Source organism: Ursus americanus, chromosome 4, assembly GCF_024610735.1.
Source record: "Ursus americanus isolate L20-20 chromosome 4, mUrsAme1.1.p, whole genome shotgun sequence".
NCBI lineage: Eukaryota > Metazoa > Chordata > Mammalia > Carnivora > Ursidae > Ursus > Ursus americanus.
Window position 1 is genome coordinate 31338213 of NC_142130.1, and position 19879 is coordinate 31358091.

Sequence of the window (19879 nt, forward strand, 5' to 3'; positions counted from 1 at the left end):
TAGCATAAACAACTTTATGGTGTAACAAATATACTTTAAGCAGTCATTACTTACACCCCACTCCCTGCTAAAAATGTATAATTTTCGTTTTTGATAGCGAACTCTATATTGCAGCTGTTCTCCAAGTTAGGGTATCCAACATTCCATATGAAATGCATATAATGGGGTGTCTGGGTGGCATAATCGGTTAAGCATAGGACTCTTGCTTTCAGCTCAGGTCATCATTTTGGGGTTGTGAGATCAAGCTCCACATGGTGTTCTGTGCTGGGCATGGCGCCTACTTAAGATTTCTTCTCTCCCTCTGCCTTTCCACTACCCCCACCGCCCCTCCCCCCAGTGTACATACACTCTCTAAAATAAATCTTAAAAAAAAAAAAAAAGAAAGGAAGGAAGGAAGGAAGGAAGGAAGGAAGGAAGGAAGGAATATAATGACATGATGCCCTAAAGTGTTTACACTTCTAAAGATCTTTTGGTGTATTTAACACAGCAATGCTGGTAAGATTCTTATTATCTCAGTGAGGTAAGCATTAGAATTTCAGGCCTAGTTATTGGAGGTATTCAAACAGATCAGAAGTGTTTCCCTGGTCTGACAGCCAGAACATTTGTAAGAAATGTATTCTAACCCTGATTTAGAAGAGGAGAGGGTCATGCTGCCCATACATTCCTAGAAACTTCTCTAATTTGGAGCTCTGTAATACATTCAGAATGGTGCCATGTTTAACAAATACCCTTAAAAATACTAGAATACTTCTTGAAAACCTATTATATTTATTCTTTTAAACTATTCTGATCTGAAGAAAGAACTGAAGTTTAGGAAAGGGGAAAATGAACATAAAAAAAGTTTATTTCTAGCCCTGAAAGAACAAAATTATTGAACAAAGTCATCAAATACAGCAGTTAATGTCAATGTAACAATTAAATAATCGAATGGGATTAAATTAAAAGTCAATATAAAATTTGAAGACAAAACAGAAAAGACAAACTACTTTCACTTAATTCCATTTCTATCTACCAAAATAAGGGGGGGGAAAAAGGCAACACATTCCTACCAAAGATGTCGAATTCCAAATATAATTCTTTGCTTTTCTTAATACAGGATGAAAATTTGTTTGACACAATCATACATTTCTTTTTCCCTTTCATTTAGCAACATTCTAGAATGGTGAGTGAAAAGGACTTCAGCTCTCTCAAGGCCAGGCCAATGCTTGATTCTCCCTGGTAAATCCCACAATATCTACCACAGTGCCTTTGCCAAAGTGGTCAATAAATGTGTTGAGTGATTAAACAAATGTGTGTGTGTGTGTGTGCGCGCGCGCATTTTTCCCCTTTCTTACACACACACACACACACACACACAGTGGGGAAATGGATTTTAATTGTCTAGCTTATCTATTGTGGAAGCAATGGAAACAAGGAAGACAATCTTCATTTTATAGAACTATGAAATTCCACTTATAGTGGAAACCCAAAAGGAGTATGAATCTGGATTTTAGCTCTAATTCTACCATGGTTTTTTGACATGTCACTGGGTATGGATCTCATTATATTTTAAAGTTTTAGATTAAAACACTGATGCAAGTTCTTTAAGCACCCATTTTTTCTAACTATACCTACAGCTCAATTAGATCTAAAATTGTTCTGGCTAGAATACAGGATATATAAACAGACATGTATTCATATGAACCCTACAAAGAAATACTCATAGGTAGTTTTAAATTGCTTATTAAAGGCACAGGTTCATTTAGGACTGGTGGTAACTAGATACATTTTAAGCAGCTCAATATTTATGTGTGGAAGGGAAGAGAATTTATACTATGCGCCAGGCACTCAACACGTGAAAACACAGTTGTGTTAGCTTCGGTTTCTTACACTATCACAACTACTCTACCTGTTTACTATTCTCAGGTAGGAGAAAATACTCCATATTTTCGTGGTTTCCCAGTTTGAACTGTCCCTAAAAGCAGCAAAAGGAACAAGAGGAGAAGGAAACCTGAAGACCACCAGAGAGTCTGAAATACAATAAATAAGTACTAGAGTAATATTGTTCTAATAACACAAGAGGGCTAAGGTAACTTTTAGTTTTCAATGGGAATTTTCATTCTGAAGTGATGACAAAAAGGGTGAATACAAAAGGCAGTCATTAAAAAAACATGAATCTTGATTCAGAAATAGTTTTTCTTTAACAAGATCTGAACATTTTAATTTAAAATTAACTAATAAATCACAATTCCATATTGCTTTTAGGATTATCTTGTTTAAAAATGACACACTTCAGAATTAACCAAAGTATATTTCTATTACAAGTTAGTTTATCCAAGTAAGTAAAGAATAAACCGCAGTGTAGCTCCCTTAACCTAGGAGTCAGGTTTTAATGACAAAGTCCGTTGCCAGCAATGGACGCGCAGGTAACCCTCAAAGAAGTTGTAAATACAAATCCCAAACTGCTTCTATAAACTGGAAAGACCTTTGTTGAGTCACAGGCATAAAAATGGGGCAATGGCACTGGATTCAATGAACATGGTCTCTATGACGTACGTATGGCAGGGCCTTCCAGAGTGGTCATGACGATCGGTCTTAACATCTAGTTGATTTTCTATTTCATTGGTAGCGTTGTCTTTATCATAATCCACCCAAACAACGATTTACACAGAATGTTCACATCTGAAACCCAAGAGGCACTGTAGATTTTCATCAGAAATAAACCAGCTTGTTTAAGTAATTTAGTAATAGCTGTAGGGGCCATATAATCCAGAGAAAAATGAAATCAAGAATCAAACTGAAAACAGAGACCAGTAAGTGCTCTAGATAAGTTTCACTAATTATTTTACTCAGTTTTGTGAAAACCTTGCATTATCAATGAAAAACAGCCATTTCTATCCTAATAACACAGATGTGAGGAAAATGATAAGAAATAAAACTCTATTCGTTCCCCTAATGTAGTTCAAAACATCAAACTTATTTTTGTTCATGGCCTGTACTACTGCAGGATGGCGAGTAGGCGTGAAGTTAATGAGGAGCGGTGGTGGGGAACAAACTGCCTGAACGACACCAGATTCTTCTCTTTTATGTGGCTTGAGGCATGTCAGAAGGGGCAACACCACTTCCACAAGCCAAACAATAAAAAATAAGGACAGAAAAGAGAGCAGAAGGGGGGTGGAGAAGAAAGGGCACTCTCATAATTACTGCTACAGGTCACAGACCCTCTTCAAATTTTTAAAATAAAAAAAGTATTGCTATCAACAAGCACATTTCATTTTTCTTCTCCAGTTTTTTTTTACACGATTTTTGAAAAAAATCTAACGTAACTCAACATCTCAAATAATCCATGAATTTATGAAGTACTTTGTGACTTAAGTTCTCATAGATAGTAAAATGTTGGTAATGGGCTGGAAACAATGTTTATAACAAATCTCTATAGTTTACTCATCAGAAGCTGCATCTCTATGTAACTGTCATTTCTCTTTCAAGAATATAATCTTATCTAATTATTTTAGAGCTCACCAAAGTTCTATTCTCTCACTTTGTTTCTGCTAGCTCCAAGTATTTTTCTCCTTTAAATGGAAAAAAAATTAATTTTTAAATTCTGAAAATTTAATGGTTATTATATTATTTACCAAAGGGGGAAGGGTAGAGTAGGGTGAGAGAGGGTTAATTAAAAAAACAAACTAACTAAAATTACAACATATACAGAAACTTATTTCCAAAATGAAGGTAAAAGGAGGAAGGGCAAAGTAGCGATACCAACCAGTCACAAAGCCCAAGTTGGAACAAGAAAGAACAAATCACTTTGGTTCCTGAAGCCCAATCTGAAGAGGATATAGTCAGAAAAGAAACAAAATTGTAAGGATGTATAATCAATGGGATTCTTTTTCTGTCTCAATGATTTAGTTATAAATATAGATTATTAGTCTCTCTATACATGTAACAAATGCCAAACAACTCACTACCATGAAATTTCTAAAACTGACTCTTTCACATTTGTTAAAAAAGGTAAAAATCACATGTTTTTCTTCCCTTCCTTCAGTTCAAATTATGAACTGAAATATTACATGCAGTAATAGCTGGTCCTAACTTCTATACAAAGCTAACTGATTTTGAACTCCTCTGCCAATATAAGGAGCTACATAGTTTTTATTACATTTACCTTGAATTTAGGCACAAGAAAAATTTCTCAAAGCAACTCAATGGAGGAAGGAAAGGAAAAAGAAGGCTATGAAGAAGAGACAAAAGACCAGCAGATGAAACAAATACTCTGAAAAACTCGAATCTGCCATTCAAGTATTGAAAATACTCCCCCAAGGGGACAATGAATGGGATCTATCACGATGAAGTCAGCAAAATAAAATGCAAATCTCAAGCACGATAAATGGGCCTGATGGGCTGTCTGCTGAAAAAAGTAAGGCTAGTGATTCAGTCCGCAATTCCTTTTGGACTCTATAAAGAAGGGAGTCAACAGAAAGTTGTCATTCTGTTTTGCAATTTTCTCTTGGTTGTCTTCAGGAAGTAGTAGTTTGCTTTTTCCTCCATGTTATGCAGACCATTTCTTTAAACCCCAAAAGATAATAATTTTCATATATTAAAAGATTTCTTTTTAGAAAATGGAAGAAAGAATACGAGGCCACAGCAGTGATGCTAACGATTACTCTTCATCGCTTCTTTAGCTGCCATGATCAGTGGTGTCAGGCTGGACAAGGGTTTGGCCAGTTTCAGGAAGGGATGCTGCCAGAGAGAGAGAGAGAGGGAAATATGTATCAGTGTCACCAGCTCAGAAGCTAAATATTTCCTTTCAGTTTAAGCCCCAAAGGCTATTTTATGGATTATAATTTATTTAACAAACATGTATTTCAGGACGTGTGTAAAATCAACATAATCAATATATCACTTTCATAGTTGAAAGCAGTTCTTTTAGTTTATCTAATGTTATAAAATCCCACCTACATGACCTAGATACCCACGCCAGCAAATGAACTTGTCTGAGAATTGACAATATGCAAAAACTCATATACTTGATTGTAGTATTATAGCTATTTTATTCTCAGCAGATAAAACTAGAGCAACTCCCACGCTGCTGGTGATAAATGAAGAGTGAAATGTTAATTATTAATCCTATGTACACTTCCTGTTGGTTACTCAAAAAAATCAACTTTATCCAAAAATAGTATTATTTCCAAATTCACCTGTAACAATTCTTTGGCCGAACCCCTTTTCTCCACATCCATCTCCAAACACCGGTTTAAGAAATCCCGAAATATTGGGGAAAGTTTCTCTGGATTCTGAAGTTCTGGAGTTCCATTAGTTGCTATCAGGTACAAGGCCTAGAAATAGAGAAGTATCTTTGACGTACTTAAAGCAGCACAACAAAGTAAGACAGCACTTTACAAAGTTTATGATCTTTTACTTCTTCAGGTTTTTTTTAAAAGATTTTATTTATTTATTTATTTGACAGAGAGATAGCCAGCGAGAGAGGGAACAGAGCAGGGGAGTGGGAGAGGAAGAAGCAGGCTCCCAGCGGAGGAGCCCGATGTGGGACTCGATCCTGGAACGCCGGGATCACGCCCTGAGCCGAAGGCAGACGCTTAACGACTGTGCTACCCAGGTGCCCCAAAAGATTTTTTTTTTTTTAAGTAATCTCTACACCCAACATGGGGGTCGAACACACAACCCTGAGATCAAGAGTCGCACACTCCACTGACTCAGCCAGCCAGGCGCCCCTGGATCTCTTACTTTTAAAGAAGTAAAAGACATTCACCAGAAATAATAAATTAAGGTACAGTATTATTTCTGCCCATTTGTAGCAGATATTTTCCCTTTACTTTTTAGATGTTACATTCCCATAATTTTTGGGGCAGAAATTAGCTTTATGTTTTTGGGGAGGGGTTATAAATGTAATACATATTGATAAAAGAACTATAATACATAAGTGTTTAAAGAAAAATGAGCACAATCCCACTATCGACATATAGCATCCATTTACCTTTCTCAAGCTTTTATCCCAAGTCACACCAGATTTCAAAATGGGATTTGTTGAAACCTTTTTTTTTCTTCAAGTTTTTATTTACATTCTAGTTAGTTAACATATAGTGTAATATTGATTTCAGGAGTGGAATTTAGTGATGCAGAACTCCCCTCCCCTTTTTAAAATTAGCTGTTACCTATACAGCTATAGATGAAATAGGCAGAACAGAGGACATTTAGGGCAGTGAAAACACTCTCTATGATAATGGACGTAAGTTATTCATTATACATTTGACCAAACCCACGGAACTGTACGATATCCAAGAGTGAACCCTAATGCAAACTACAGACTGGGTGATAATGATGTGCCAATGTAGGTTCTTCAAATCTAAGAAACGGACCCGCTGGTGAGGGATGTTGATAATGGGGGAGGTTTCTTACATTAATAAGGTACACTTGTTACAAGTGATGAACCACTACTGAGACACTTTTATTTTTAAACCTTTTTGTTTGTTTCAAGTTCTTATTTAAATTCTAGTTAGTTAACGTGTCATGTAATATTGGTTTCAGGAACAGAATTTAGTGATTCATCACTTACACAGAACACCCGGTGCTCACTACAAGGGTCCTCTTTAATACCCATCACCACCCATTTAACCCCCACCCCCACCCCAAGCAACCCTCAGTTAGTTCTCTACAGTTAAGGGTCTCCGATACACTTTCATTAAACAAGTCTATGGTTTACACTGGGGTTCACTCTTTGTGTTGTACAGTCCTATGGATTTTGACAAATACATACTGCCATGTTTCTGACATTATAGTATCATACAGAATAATTTCACTGCCCTAAAAATCCCTTCTGCTCCACCCATTCACCCTCCCCACTCCACCCCACAAACACCTAGTAACCACTGATTTTTTTTTTCCCCCAAAGATTTACTTATTTATTTTAGAGAAGGAGGGGCAGAGGGAGAGGGTGAGGGAATATTAAGCAGACTCCATGCTGAGTGTGGAGCCCAATGTTGGGCTTGATCTCATGATCATGAGATCATGACCTGGGCCAAAACCAAGAATCAGAGGCTTAACTGACTGTGCCACCCAGGGGCCTCCCCCAACTTTTTTTTTTTTTTTTAAAGATTTATTTATTTATTTTAGAGAGTATGGTGGATCTTTTTTACTCTCTGTAGTTGGAATCATATAGTAGGTAGCTGTGTTAGGCTGTATTTGTTCACTAAGCAATATGCATTTTAGGTTCTTCCATGTCTTTTTGCAGTTTGATAGCTCATTTCTTTTTGTTTTTTTGTTTTTTTATCTTTTTAATGTCATGGAATAACATTCCACCATATGGATGTACCACAGTCTATTTATAAACTTACCCTTTTAAAATAAAGTATATTTATGTACTTCACACCTTGGCTGGTTGCTTCTGATTTGGGGCAATTATGAATAAAGATGCTATAAACATTTGTGTGTAGGTTTCTGTGTGGACATAAATTTCCAACTCATTTGGGTAAATAATAATGAGCACAACTATGAACTGCATGTTTATAAGAGTATGCTTAGTTTTGTAGGAAACTGCCAAAACGTCTTCTAAAGTAGCTGTACCATTTTCCATTCCCACCAGCAATGAACGCCGAGTTGTACTGCTCCACATTCTAACCACCATTTGGTATTGCCATTAAAAAAATGTTACGCCATTCTAACAGGCGTATATCTTATTGATTTTTTAATTTTGCAATTCCCTAATAGCATGATGTCGAACATCTCATATGCTTCTTTGCCATCTGTATCTTCTTTTTTTTTTTTTTTAAAGATTTTATTTATTTATTCGACAGAGATAGAGACAGCCAGCGAGAGAGGGAACACAAGCAGGGGGAGTGGGAGAGGAAGAAGCAGGCTCATAGCAGAGGAGCCTGATGTGGGGCTCGATCCCAGAACGCCGGGATCACGCCCTGAGCCGAAGGCAGACGCTTAACCGCTGTGCCACCCAGGCGCCCCCCATCTGTATCTTCCTTTAATACTTATTTAAGTAATCTCCATGCCCAACGTGGAGCTCGAACTCATGACCCTAAGATCAAGAGTCGTACTCTTACTCTACCAACTGAGCCAACCAGGTGCCCCATCTGTGTATCTTCTTTGTCTATTGAGATCTTTAGTTCCTTTTTTAGATTAGGTTGTTTATTTTCTCATTGTTGATGTCTGAAGAGTTCTTTTTATATTTTGGATAACATCTGATCATCAGAAAGGTGTTTTGCAAATATTTTCTCCCAGTCTATGACTTGTCTTTCCATTATCTTAATAGTGTCTTTTTAGACACTATTAATAGTGTCTATTAGAGAGGAAGATCCCTATTTTTTTTTTAAGGATTTTATTTATTTATTTGACAGAGATAGAGACAGCCAGCGAGAGAGAGAACCCAAGCAGGGGGAGTGGGAGAGGAAGAAGCAGGCTCATAGCAGAGGAGCCTGATGTGGGACTCGATCCCATAAAGCCGGGATCACGCCCCAAGCCAAAGGCAGACGCTTAACCGCTGTGCCACCCAGGCGCCCCCCTATTTTTTTTTTTTAAGGTTTTATATATTTGAGAGAGAGAGAATGAGTCGGGGGCAGAGGCAGAGGAAGAAGCAGACTCCTCACTGAGCAGGGAACCCGATGCGGGGCTCGATCCCAGGACCCTGAGATCATGATCTGAGCTGAAGGCAGATGCTCAATCGACTGAGGCACCCAGGAGCCCCAAATTCCTTTTTTTGTTCCTTAAGTTGTATTTATTTAAGTAACCTCTACACCTGACATGGGGCTCGAACTCATGACCCCAAGATCAACAGTCACACACTCCTCTGACTGAGCCAACCAGGATGATTCCAATTTTAATGCAGTCCAATTTATTCTTTCATGGATCATGCTTTTTGATCTAAAAACACTGCCAAACCCAACGTCGCCTAAATTTTCTCCTGAATTATTTCATATTTCTGCTGTATCACCAAATGCTCTGCTTACCTCAGCTACTGAGGCCTGGATCTCCCCTGAAGAACTGCCTCATCCACAGTGCTCTCTAGGGGTCACCATTCCCTCCCAGTCCTTTGTACCTCTGCACCTAGAGGAGTGTCCTTATGGCCCCTCATCGCCTCTCTGAGAAATCTACCTCCCTCCTTCAGAACTCCTGGGCTTTCAAACTCCTATCTACCTTACTTTGTTTTAAACATCTACCAAACACTATTGTTACCATCTCTAACAGTGCTCATAACTCCCAGAGATTTCAATAGCTAGAGAGGCTTGTGACAGTCCCTTGACCTCATTTTCTCCCCATGCTCTTGTCCTCTGGCCTCCCTCGGCCACACAAACCCATGGTCACAGCCTGTGCCTCATTATCAGTACCCATAACACAACTCTGAAATTGCAGCTGCTCTCCACCTCCTACTTTTTTCACTCTGAGCACTCCCAACACCAGCAAGCCTCTGACTCTGCTAAACCTTAAATAAATCCCATTGATCTTCCAGTGTTCATCATTCCTTTTATATAATCACTTCTTTGACCCTCTTGCACTTCACAGCATTCACTGTGCTACACATTAAAACTGCCTACTCCTTGCCTGTACCCGTGCAGCGAAGGACAGTAGAAGAAAGAGATACATCCCTGCTGACCGGCATCATTCACCTCACACAGGCCCTATTTCACTCACTCTCCCACTCTCTGCTTTCTGTTTCAGAACACTCAAGTCTCCGTAGGCTCCTCTTGGCAGTGACAGTTTCTTAGACTTTTCCTTTGCTTTTGTTGACCTTGACAGTGTGGAGGAGTGCTGGTCACGTTTTATACTGCAGAATGCCCTCTACTGGAATCGGATGTTTTCCTCGTGATTACAGACGGAGAATATGAGCTTTGGGAAGTTAGATCACAGAGTGCCATCTTCACTGCATCATATCAAAAGCACATACCGTCAACATAGTTTACGACTGTTGATGTTGACCTTATCACCTGGCTGAGGCTGTGCTTGTCAGGTTTCTCTACTGCGAAGTTATTCTTTTCCCCACTTTTTATACTCTGATCTTCAGAAGAAAATCACTATGTGCAGTCTATACTTAAGGAATTGGGAGTTACGCTCCATCTTCCTGAGGGGGGAATATCCACATACATTATTTGGAATTCTCTCTTCTGCCCCTTTCATTTATTCACTTACTTATTTATATCAGCATGGACACATATCAGCACTCAACTACTTACTTATATCAGCATGGACACGTAAACATTATTTTATACTTCAGGTTGCTATCCCATACTACTTTATTCTGTTGTTCAAATTGTTGCATCTTTGGCCACTAGAGCTCTTTCAGTTGGCCCCTTGCCCCTCTGACAAACTCACCAGTGTGAGCTCTTCTCTTTTTTTTAAATTTTTTTTTATTTTTTTAAGATTTTATTTATTTATTCGACAGAGATAGAGACAGCCAGCGAGAGAGGGAACACAAGCAGGGGGAGTGGGAGAGGAAGAAGCAGGCTCATAGCAGAAGAGCCTGATGTGGGGCTCGATCCCATAACGCCGGGATCACGCCCTGAGCCGAAGGCAGATGCTTAACCGCTGTGCCACCCAGGCGCCCCTGAGCTCTTCTCTTTAACTCAGTATGATTTATGATTCTATTTTATCTCCTTAGCTAAATTTTATCAGGCATAATTCTTTCTTTCATTATTTTTGGGTTTGCTTAAGAGGTGAGAGCATGCATCTTTCAATTTTCACAATTATCACAGTATTAAGCCACTTCCCACAGATTAAAACCACCTTACAATTCCCCCCCTCAGCTTTATGCTTTTGTTGCCATTTTACTTGTACACATGTTCTTTTCCTCCCCCTCATTACTTTCACGTAAACAGTTTTATCTTTTAAAGGCATTTACATAAGAAAATCTTATATATTTACTGACAGTTACTATTTCTAGCACTCTTCATTTCTTTTTGTAGAGCCATATTACCATTTTCTTTCTGCTTGAAAGATTTCCTTTAATATTTCTTATAGTGTAGATCTGCTGGCAATAAATGCTTTCAATGTCTGTTTAGAAAAATCTTCATTTCACCTCAGTTTTGAAAAGATATTTGTTGGCTGTAGAAGTCTTGATTTTCCCCCAAAACTTAGTTACACATATATTAGAACACTTGAAGTCGTCTCATTATTGCTCTTCCGTTTTTTTTTTAAATTTCATTTCTGTCTCTATTCCTTCCAAACGCTGCTACTCTTAACATGTGAAATGCGGTTACAAAAACTGCTTTAGTGACTTTGTGTGCTCTTCTATCTGTGTCAGTTCTGGTCTGCTGCAGTGGACTGATTTTTCTCTTCATGGGTTGTACTTCCCTGCTCTTCTGCCTGCCGGATAAAGTGACTGGATATTTAAGTGCTTATTGGCTGCTGGATATTTCTGTATTCCTATAAATATTCTTGAGCTTTGCTCTGCAACAGTTACTTGAGGATCTCTTCGGGTCTTGTGTTTCAGACTGGTTAGGTGGGACTATAGCAGCATGTAGTCTAGGGGTTTATTTCCCATCACTGAAGCAAGACTCTTTTGAGTCTTCTATTCAATATCCCGTGCATTACAAGGTTTTCCACTGTGGCTGACAGAAGCAGGCACTATTCCCAGCCTCTGTGTGAGCACCAAGCACTGTTTTTTCAATCTTATATGGATATACCCCTGACCTTGGATAGATTCTTCACACAGATGCACCAGTCTCTGCTGAATGTTCAATGGGACTGCATAGATTCCAGAATCTTCCATGAAGCTTTCTCCTCTCCTGTTCTCTGTCTTGTAAACTGTAGCCGAGTTGGTCTCCCCAGACTCTCAACTCCTTCTCCTTAATTCAAGGAGGCCATTGTGTCCCACCTGGGTTCTTCCTCCCTGTACATGGCCTAAAACTCTCTCAAGACATGAAGCTGGGGCAATCACAGAGCCCACCTCAAGTCTTTCCCACTTTTGGAGATCACTGCTCTTCACTGTTCGATGTCCAGTGTCTTGCAAACCATTGTTTCATATATGCTAATTTTTTTGTTTTTGCTACTTTAGGCAAGGGTGGTGAATCTGATATCTGTTATTCCATCTTGACAGGAAGCAGAATTTCCTGCTTGCCAAGTTTCCATTAATTACATTCACACTGCCAACTTGAATGATCCAAGTTTTAGTCCTCATCTTACTTGACTTGACTGTGGTTTCTGACAAGCTGATATCTCCCTCACTTTTTGCATGCAGATTCAAGGGCATGGGTTTATTTGGTTTTGTGTACCTCTCCAGCCATTCCTCTTCTGTCTCCTTTGCTGGTCTGTCATATCAACTGTTAACTATGGATGCAAGCTGAATCTTTTCTATCGTCTGTCTATGCCTACTTGACCTGGTGATCTTACCTAGATGCATAACTTTAATTTCTATAGCTAACAAGTCTCAAGTTTACATCTCTGACCTGATCCAAGATGGCCATGCCAAACAGCCTGTTCCACAGATTCACTTGGATCTCTCCCTCCCCACTATAATATATATATATATACTGTATGTATGTATGTATGTATATACTGTATGTATGTATGTATGTATATATATATACTGTATGTATGTATATACTGTATGTATGTATGTATATACTGTATGTATGTATGTATGTATTTACTTTGAGAGCGAGAGAGAGAGAATCTGAAGCAGACCCCATGCTGAGCATGGGGACTGATGCAGGGCTACATCTCATGACCCTGAGGATCACGACCTGAGCCGAAACCAAGAGCTGGATGCTTAACTGATGAATCACCCAGGAGCCCCTCACTTGGATGTCTTGGTAGGCAATGCAAGGTTAACATTTCTAAAACGTGCTAAAATGTTACCTCCTGATCTCCCACCTGCCACCCTCAAACACGACTCTACTTCAAGTCTTCCCCAGTTCAGTTAAGGTGAACTTGAATTTCATCATTCCAGTTGCTTAGGCCAAACTCTAAGAGTCATCTCTCTCTCTCTCTCTCTCCTCCAGATAGACTCTCCTTTAAAAATATATCCAGAATCCAACTACTTTTTCCCACCTCTACTGATACGATTCTGGTCTAAGCTACCATTATGTCTTACCATTATTTCTATAGCCTTCTAACTGGTTTTCCTGTGTCTGTCTTTGCCTCACTGGAAAATCTTTTCTTAACAAAGTAGCCAGAGTGATCCTATTGAAATACAAGTAAGACCATTTCACTTTCTCTGCTCAAAACTCTCCAGTGGTTTGCCTATCTTACCTATGTAGAAGCCAGGATTCTTATAAAGGCCTAATAAGGCACTACATAGTCTGGTCCCATTTCTTCACTGATCTACCTTTTCTCTCCTGCTGTGTGCTCCCTGCACACTAGTTATGGGGGAATCCTCAATGCTCTTTGAATATACCAAAAATGCCTCTTCAGGGCCTTTCATGTCCTGTACTTTCTATTGGAACGTTCCCTTTGGTAACTCAGTATCACTCTCTTATCTTCTATGTTCAAATGTCACCTCAGTGAAGCTCTCTCCAAGCACTCTTGTGAAATCAAACACTCTCCTAACTCCCTCCCTACCAGTCCCAGCACTTACACTCTATCATTTAATATATACATATTATTCTTACTTATTTTATTTTTTCTCTCTACCTTCTATGAAGGCAGATTTTTTTTTTAAGATTTCATTTAGGGGCGCCTGAGTGGCTCACTCGTTAAGCGTCTGCCTTCAGCTCAGGTCATGATCCCAGGGTCCTGGGATCGAGCCCTGCATCGGGCTCCCTGCTCAGCAGGGTGTCTGCTTCTCCCTCTCCTACTCTCCCTGCTTGTGTTCCCTCTCTTGCTGTGTCTCTCTCTGTCAAATAAATAAAATCTTTAAAAATTTTATTTATTTGAGAGACAGAGAAACCACAAGGGAGGGGCAGAGGGACTAGCAGACTCCCCACTGAGTGTGGAGCCAGACATGGGACTCGATCCCAGGACACTGAGATCATGACCTGAGCCAAAAACAATTAACCCACTGAGCCACCCAGGCACCCTGAAGGCAGGATTTTCTGTCAGTATACAGCACCTTGTACAGTGCCTACCACAGAGCAGGTATCTGAATTGATATTTGTTAAACAAATGAATGAATTAGAGGGTTTTAAAAATTGTTCCAAAAGTGTTCTAAAATTAATCACCTCTATAAAAGTACTTAATTGCTCATACGAACTGGAATCTTTCCAAGGAGATGGAAAACATTCAGAGAAAAAAGCATCAAAATCCAATGCCACCGTGAAAGGGCCCCTCCTACACATACCCATTACCTTGGTCTCTGGAGCCCATTTTATAGCAAATCCAACTTATTTGGAAAAAAATTAGGAAAAAAGAAAAGTCTGGCAATAACCCTGTGGTCATATATGGTTATTTAAAAACTTTTAAAAATAATTGCTTCATTGAGATATAACCCATGCACTATAAAAATCACCCTTTTAAAGTGTACAATTCAGTGTTCTTAACATTAAGAACATTCATCAAGTTGTACAACCATCACAATTGTCTAATTCCAGAACATTTTTATTCCTCCAAAAAAATACCCACATGTATTATTAGTTACTCCCTATTCCCTCTTCTCTTCAGTTCCTAGAAACCACTAATCTCCTATCTTTGTGGATCTGCCTGTTGTAGAGATTTCATATGCTATGGATCCTCAGTATTCGCAGATTCCTTATATGTAAACTCATCTACTCATGCTGAAATTTGTAACCCACAAATCAATACTCTTAGTGCTTCTCTGATCATTCATGGATATGTGCAGAGAGGCAAAAAGTACAGTGCTGATGTGCCGTCTAGTGTCCTAAGTGAAAGAAGGCTGTGATGTGCCCTGTGGAGAAAACACGTTTGGTAAGCTTCATTCAGGCAGGAGTATATTGCCATCAGTATACTGGCTGTGACTTCAACATTACTCAATCAACAGTATATATGAAAATGGCTTTAAACAGAAACACACATCAAGCAAGGTTATGGACTCATCAGTTGACAAAAATGACCATAGGCTGGGGTACCTGGGAGGCTCAGTCGGTTGAGCGCCAACTCTTGATCTTGGCTCAGGTTGTGAGGGTCATGGGATTGAACCCCGAGTTGGCTCCGTGCTCAGTGTGGAGTCTGCTCGAGTTTCTCTCCCTCTGCTCCTCCCCCCACTCACACACACTCTCTCTCTCTCAAATAAAATAAATCAATGAAATCTTAGAAAAAAAAATGTGACCACAGGCTTGCAGGAACCCAACCCTATATTTCCCCTAGAAGCAACAGTTCAGCATTTATTAATTCAGTATTTGTGGCTTTGCAAAACCTAATTACCATGAATGACAAAAACCAACTGCAAATGGAATCACACAATATGTGATCTTTTGCTGAGGACTTCTTTCATTTAACATGATGCTTTCAGGTTTAATGTTTTATGTATCTGGACTTTACTACTTTTATTATGATTAAATAATATTCCATTGTATTGACAGATCACTTTTGTTCACTCACTCATCAGATGATGGACATCTGGACTGTTTTTACCTTTTGACTATTATGAATAATGCTGCTCTGAATATTTCTGTGCAAGTTTTTGCGTGGATGTATGCTTGTAATTCTCTTGGATATATATCTAGCAGTGGAATTACTAGGTTATATGGTAACTCAACGTTAATTTTTAGAGGAACTGTCCAATTGTTTTCCAAGTGCTGCATGCACCAACATTTCCACTAGCCATGTATGAGGGTTCCAATTTCTTCACATTCTCACTAACACTTATTATTGTTCATCTTTTGGATTATAGTCATTTCCGATGGTGTGAAGTAGTATTTTGTTGGGGCTCTGATTTGCATTTCTTTAGTAACTAATGATATTGAGCCATATATGATAACTTACAGAAGTAGAAAGAAAAAGAAAGAAAGAAAAAGACAAAGAAAAAGAACGAATGAACTCCTAAACTTTCCACCTCTGCTGCTGAAATATCTAATTGTTTAAAGTCTACTAACCATAGGCACCTGGGTGGCTCAGTCGGTTAAGTGTCTACCTGCCTTCGGCTCAGGTGGTGATCCCAAGGTCCTGGGATCGAGCTCCACATCAGGCTCCTTGCTCAGCGGGGAACCTGCTTCTCCCTCTGCCTGCTGCTCCCCCTGCTTGTGCTTGCTCTCTTCACCCTCCCTCTCTCTGTGTCAAATAAATAAATAAAAATCTTAAAAAAAAAAAAATAAAGTCTACTAACTCCATCTGTAACTCAGGACCCTCACTCTTTGTTTGAATGTGAGCTTTAACACTGCCATCTATACAGCTTTCTCATAGATGTAATCTTGTTTTCCTCTCCTGTGTACCTGGCAGTACAGAGGCCAAGGTTCAAAGCTGACAATCTGAAAAGTACATCTAGAGATCCTTTGTAGAAAAGTGAGCAAATTCTTACTTATGTGCAAAATTTAAAACCACATAGCTTACTAAAAATTTACAAACTATTTACCTAACACATTCAACTCAATAACCCAGAAGCAAATAATATTTAGATGCAGAGACTAGGTTATATCAACTTTGTAGCCTAAATTTTTCCCTAGTGGCAGGTGCAATCAGATTCTAAATAAATATTCTGAAGAAATGTACTTTTCTAAATATAAGGCTTGTATTTAATCGGTCTTACCCTCAAGGGATTTTCATTGAGGTATGGCGGCTCTCCTTCTACCATCTCAATAGCCATGATACCCAGAGACCATATGTCCACTTTAGGGCCATAAGCTTTCCGTGTAACCACCTCTGGGGCCATCCAGTACGGCGTTCCAACCATGGTACTTCGCTTGCTCTGCTCAGGGGTGATCTGGGCACAGAACCCAAAGTCGGCTATAAAACAAAACAAAGTATATCTACAGTTAATGGTGTCGATGGGAAGTTTCATCTAAGAGTTCATGATAGATGACTTAATTAATTACATCTGACTATTCAGCCTCGTCTTTTTTAACATTGGATTTAAAAAATAAACAAGGGCACCTGGCAATTGAAGAGTCCATAGAGCATGTGACTCTTGATCTTGGGGTCGTGAGTTCAAGCCCCATGTTGGGCACAGAGCTTACATTAAAAAAAAAAAAAAAAAAAAAAAAGATAACCCAGAATGGATTTACAAATATTTTGATGATGTTATATACTCTCACTTTGTTTACTTTTACTTCTCACAAGCAAAGGGCAAATTATCAGGAGGTCTTTTATTCTAAATAATTATCCTAAAAATTTTTAATAAAGTTGAAGAAGGTCTAAAAGAAAGTTACCAAAGGTGAACACCAAAACTAAATTCTGTAAATCAGGTAAAAAGGTCAGGAAGTGGGAACTATTTTTGAAGAAAATAAACAGAAGCCAGAATTACTAAGTATCTGACTTAGCAGACAGCCTAGAAAAAGGACAGATTTAACTACAGCTGTACCTAACAAGGTCCTCGCCAGCATTACTCTACTCCAACCACTTCATTTTGTAACAGGAGCAGAAAGCCTCAGTTATCACTCAGTGTTAATTTAGTGGGAACATCTGGATGAGAATCTAGAATTTTTTCCTCCCTTCTACAGACCCATTTCTACTTCAAACGTTAACTATTGTTAACATTTAGTTTTATAAAGCTTTGGACTTTTTCCTATGAATTTATATAGGTACAAATATTACCTATGAACTCCATGGTTTATTTAACCTAGTTAGGATACTTTATAAACTGCTTTTTTTTTTTTTTTTTTAAAGTAAACTCTACCCTCAACATGGGGCTTGAATTCAGCACTCTGTGATCAAGAGTCACATGCTCTACCAACTGAACCAGCCAGGTGCTCCAATAAACTGTTTCTTAAAACTTATTTTTAGAGATTTTTCCATAGTTGTATATTGATCTACCTCATTACTATAACCACACAATATCACAAAATAACAAAATCATAATTTATTTTACCACTCCTTTACTGCCAGACATCTAAGGCACTTGTTGTGATTGTTAACAATGTTGCAGAGAACAACTTTTTATTTATTGTTGTGCATATTTTCAGTAATTCTACCCAAGAGAATACTAAAAGAGCAATTGTATAGTCAAATCATAAATTTATAGCTAAAATGAATACTTGTAACAAACCAGGTACGTTCCAAGTATCTTGTAGGAATGAACATACCCAATCCTCATGGTAACTTTGAGATAGGTACATTTATTAATATTACTCTCATTTTACAAATTGGGAAACTAAGGCATACATATTTTTAGATAACTTATCCAAGACCATTCATCTAGTATGTGGAAGAGCCAGGATAAAATATTATCCAAAAAAGTCCAATTCAGCTTACATGTGTATCCACCAAAAAAGTATGAGAATGTCCATTTCTATTTTGCCTGCTGATTAAGATTAGTAATCATATTTTTGACCACCTGGTAGAACCCCTTTCTTGTGGTTGAATAATCTCTGGAAGAAATATCTTAAAAAAAGAGATACTGAAAAAGGAGTCAAACACTCCACAGAACAGAGGGAAAAAATTTTGATCTCTTGATCCAAGAAATGCCTTCAATTTTGCATAGTTGGAGGAACCTCAATAGAAGTTCTTCTTGAACCCTCCAGAGGGCATAGCTGAAATGGACAGATTATAGCCAGCAGAGGAAAAGAAGTCTAGGACTTCCCCCGCCCCATGATTCTATCATGTCTGATACAGAAGACACTTAGGAAAAGAGGGTTTGTTCCTTTCATCGCTCAGGTCAGGGGGCCAAGCTCTACCAAATCCAAAGAAAGCTGAACACCATAATCAGAAAGATCTACCCTAACAGACAACAGAGACAAATTCAAATTTATCTTTGGAAGACAGTATCAACATGATGACAATCCCAGGCACTGTTCCTCAGTGCTTTACATTTTTAATCCTCAGAAGAATTCTCTGAGACAGTTACTATTATTTTCCTTATCATCTAATTGAGAAAATAAATACAGACATTAAGTAACTCACCCCAAATTATTCAACAAGTAGTAGCTAACCTGCTATTTAAACCCAAGCTGTCCAGTTGGAAGTTCATATTCTTTACCATTTTTCTCCCTCCCCCCATATATTAAGTCATAAAAATATTAATAGGTTTCTTTTACTTAAACAAACGGCAGAATTATAATAACAAATGTTATTTCCTCATTTGTTACTCACTAAGTTTAACCGATCCTTCCATCCCCAAAAGCACGTTGTCACTTTTGATGTCTCTGTGGATCACTTGATTAGCATGTAAAAACTCCAATGCCTGTAAACACTAAACAAGAAAAACACCTATCAATGAAACAGTCCCTGAAAAGTCTAAGGGAAGTTACATACAGTACTTACAGCATGAGCACGGCTACAGAAGTCTAATCCAGCCCCTGAAAGGTAGGTAAGATCCTGGGAGGTCCAGCTCCATCCAGCTGTTCACTGACGTAATGTTAAAATGTTTTCATTTCTTTTAGAGTGGATTTTACATAAAGCTATATTCACAACCTAGGTACCACTGATGAAAGAATAACTTTCCTCTTATGCCATGTTTCAGAAAGCATGGTCAGCGGTGAGGAAAAACTCTCCCCCCTTCCTTAAATACAAGAACAAGATTAGAGGGGGTGCCTGGGTGGCTTAGCTGTTAAGCGTCTGCCTTCGGCTCGGGTCATGATCCCAGCGTCCTGGGATTGAGCCCCGCATTGGGCTCCCTGCTTGGCGGGAAGCCTGCTTCTCCCTCTCCCAATACCCCTGTTTGTGTTCCTTCTCTTGCTGTCTCTCTCTGTCAAATAAATAAATAAAATCTTAAAAAAAAAAAAAAAAAAGAACAAGATTAGAGTTTTAAGATCTGCTTGCCCATATGTTTTTGAATATAAACTGAATATAAAATGTAAGCTTGGAAAAAGCTACGTTTTTATTTCTTACTCCCACTAGAAGAGAACAGCAAAATAAAGGCTGTACATTATGAATAACAACTAAATCTCATTTAAAA

General features: G+C 38.5%; 1 protein-coding gene across 4 annotated transcripts in view; it reads right to left on the bottom strand.

Moving 5' to 3' along the window:
- Positions 1-826: 826 nt before the first annotated feature.
- The window catches only part of PAK2 (p21 (RAC1) activated kinase 2), an 88945-nt gene continuing 69892 nt past the window's right edge, over positions 827-19879 (bottom strand). For all 4 annotated transcript variants that reach the window (XM_087861537.1, XM_087861538.1, XM_045812758.2 and 1 more), the window contains 4 exons: positions 19075-19174; positions 16577-16773; positions 5178-5315; positions 827-4719 (listed from right to left, as the gene is read on the bottom strand). In XM_087861537.1, coding sequence (XP_087717663.1) covers positions 4633-4719; positions 5178-5315; positions 16577-16773; positions 19075-19174 — 522 coding nt within the window. In that variant the 3' untranslated portion in view covers positions 827-4632. The remainder of the gene's footprint in view (positions 4720-5177; positions 5316-16576; positions 16774-19074; positions 19175-19879) is intronic.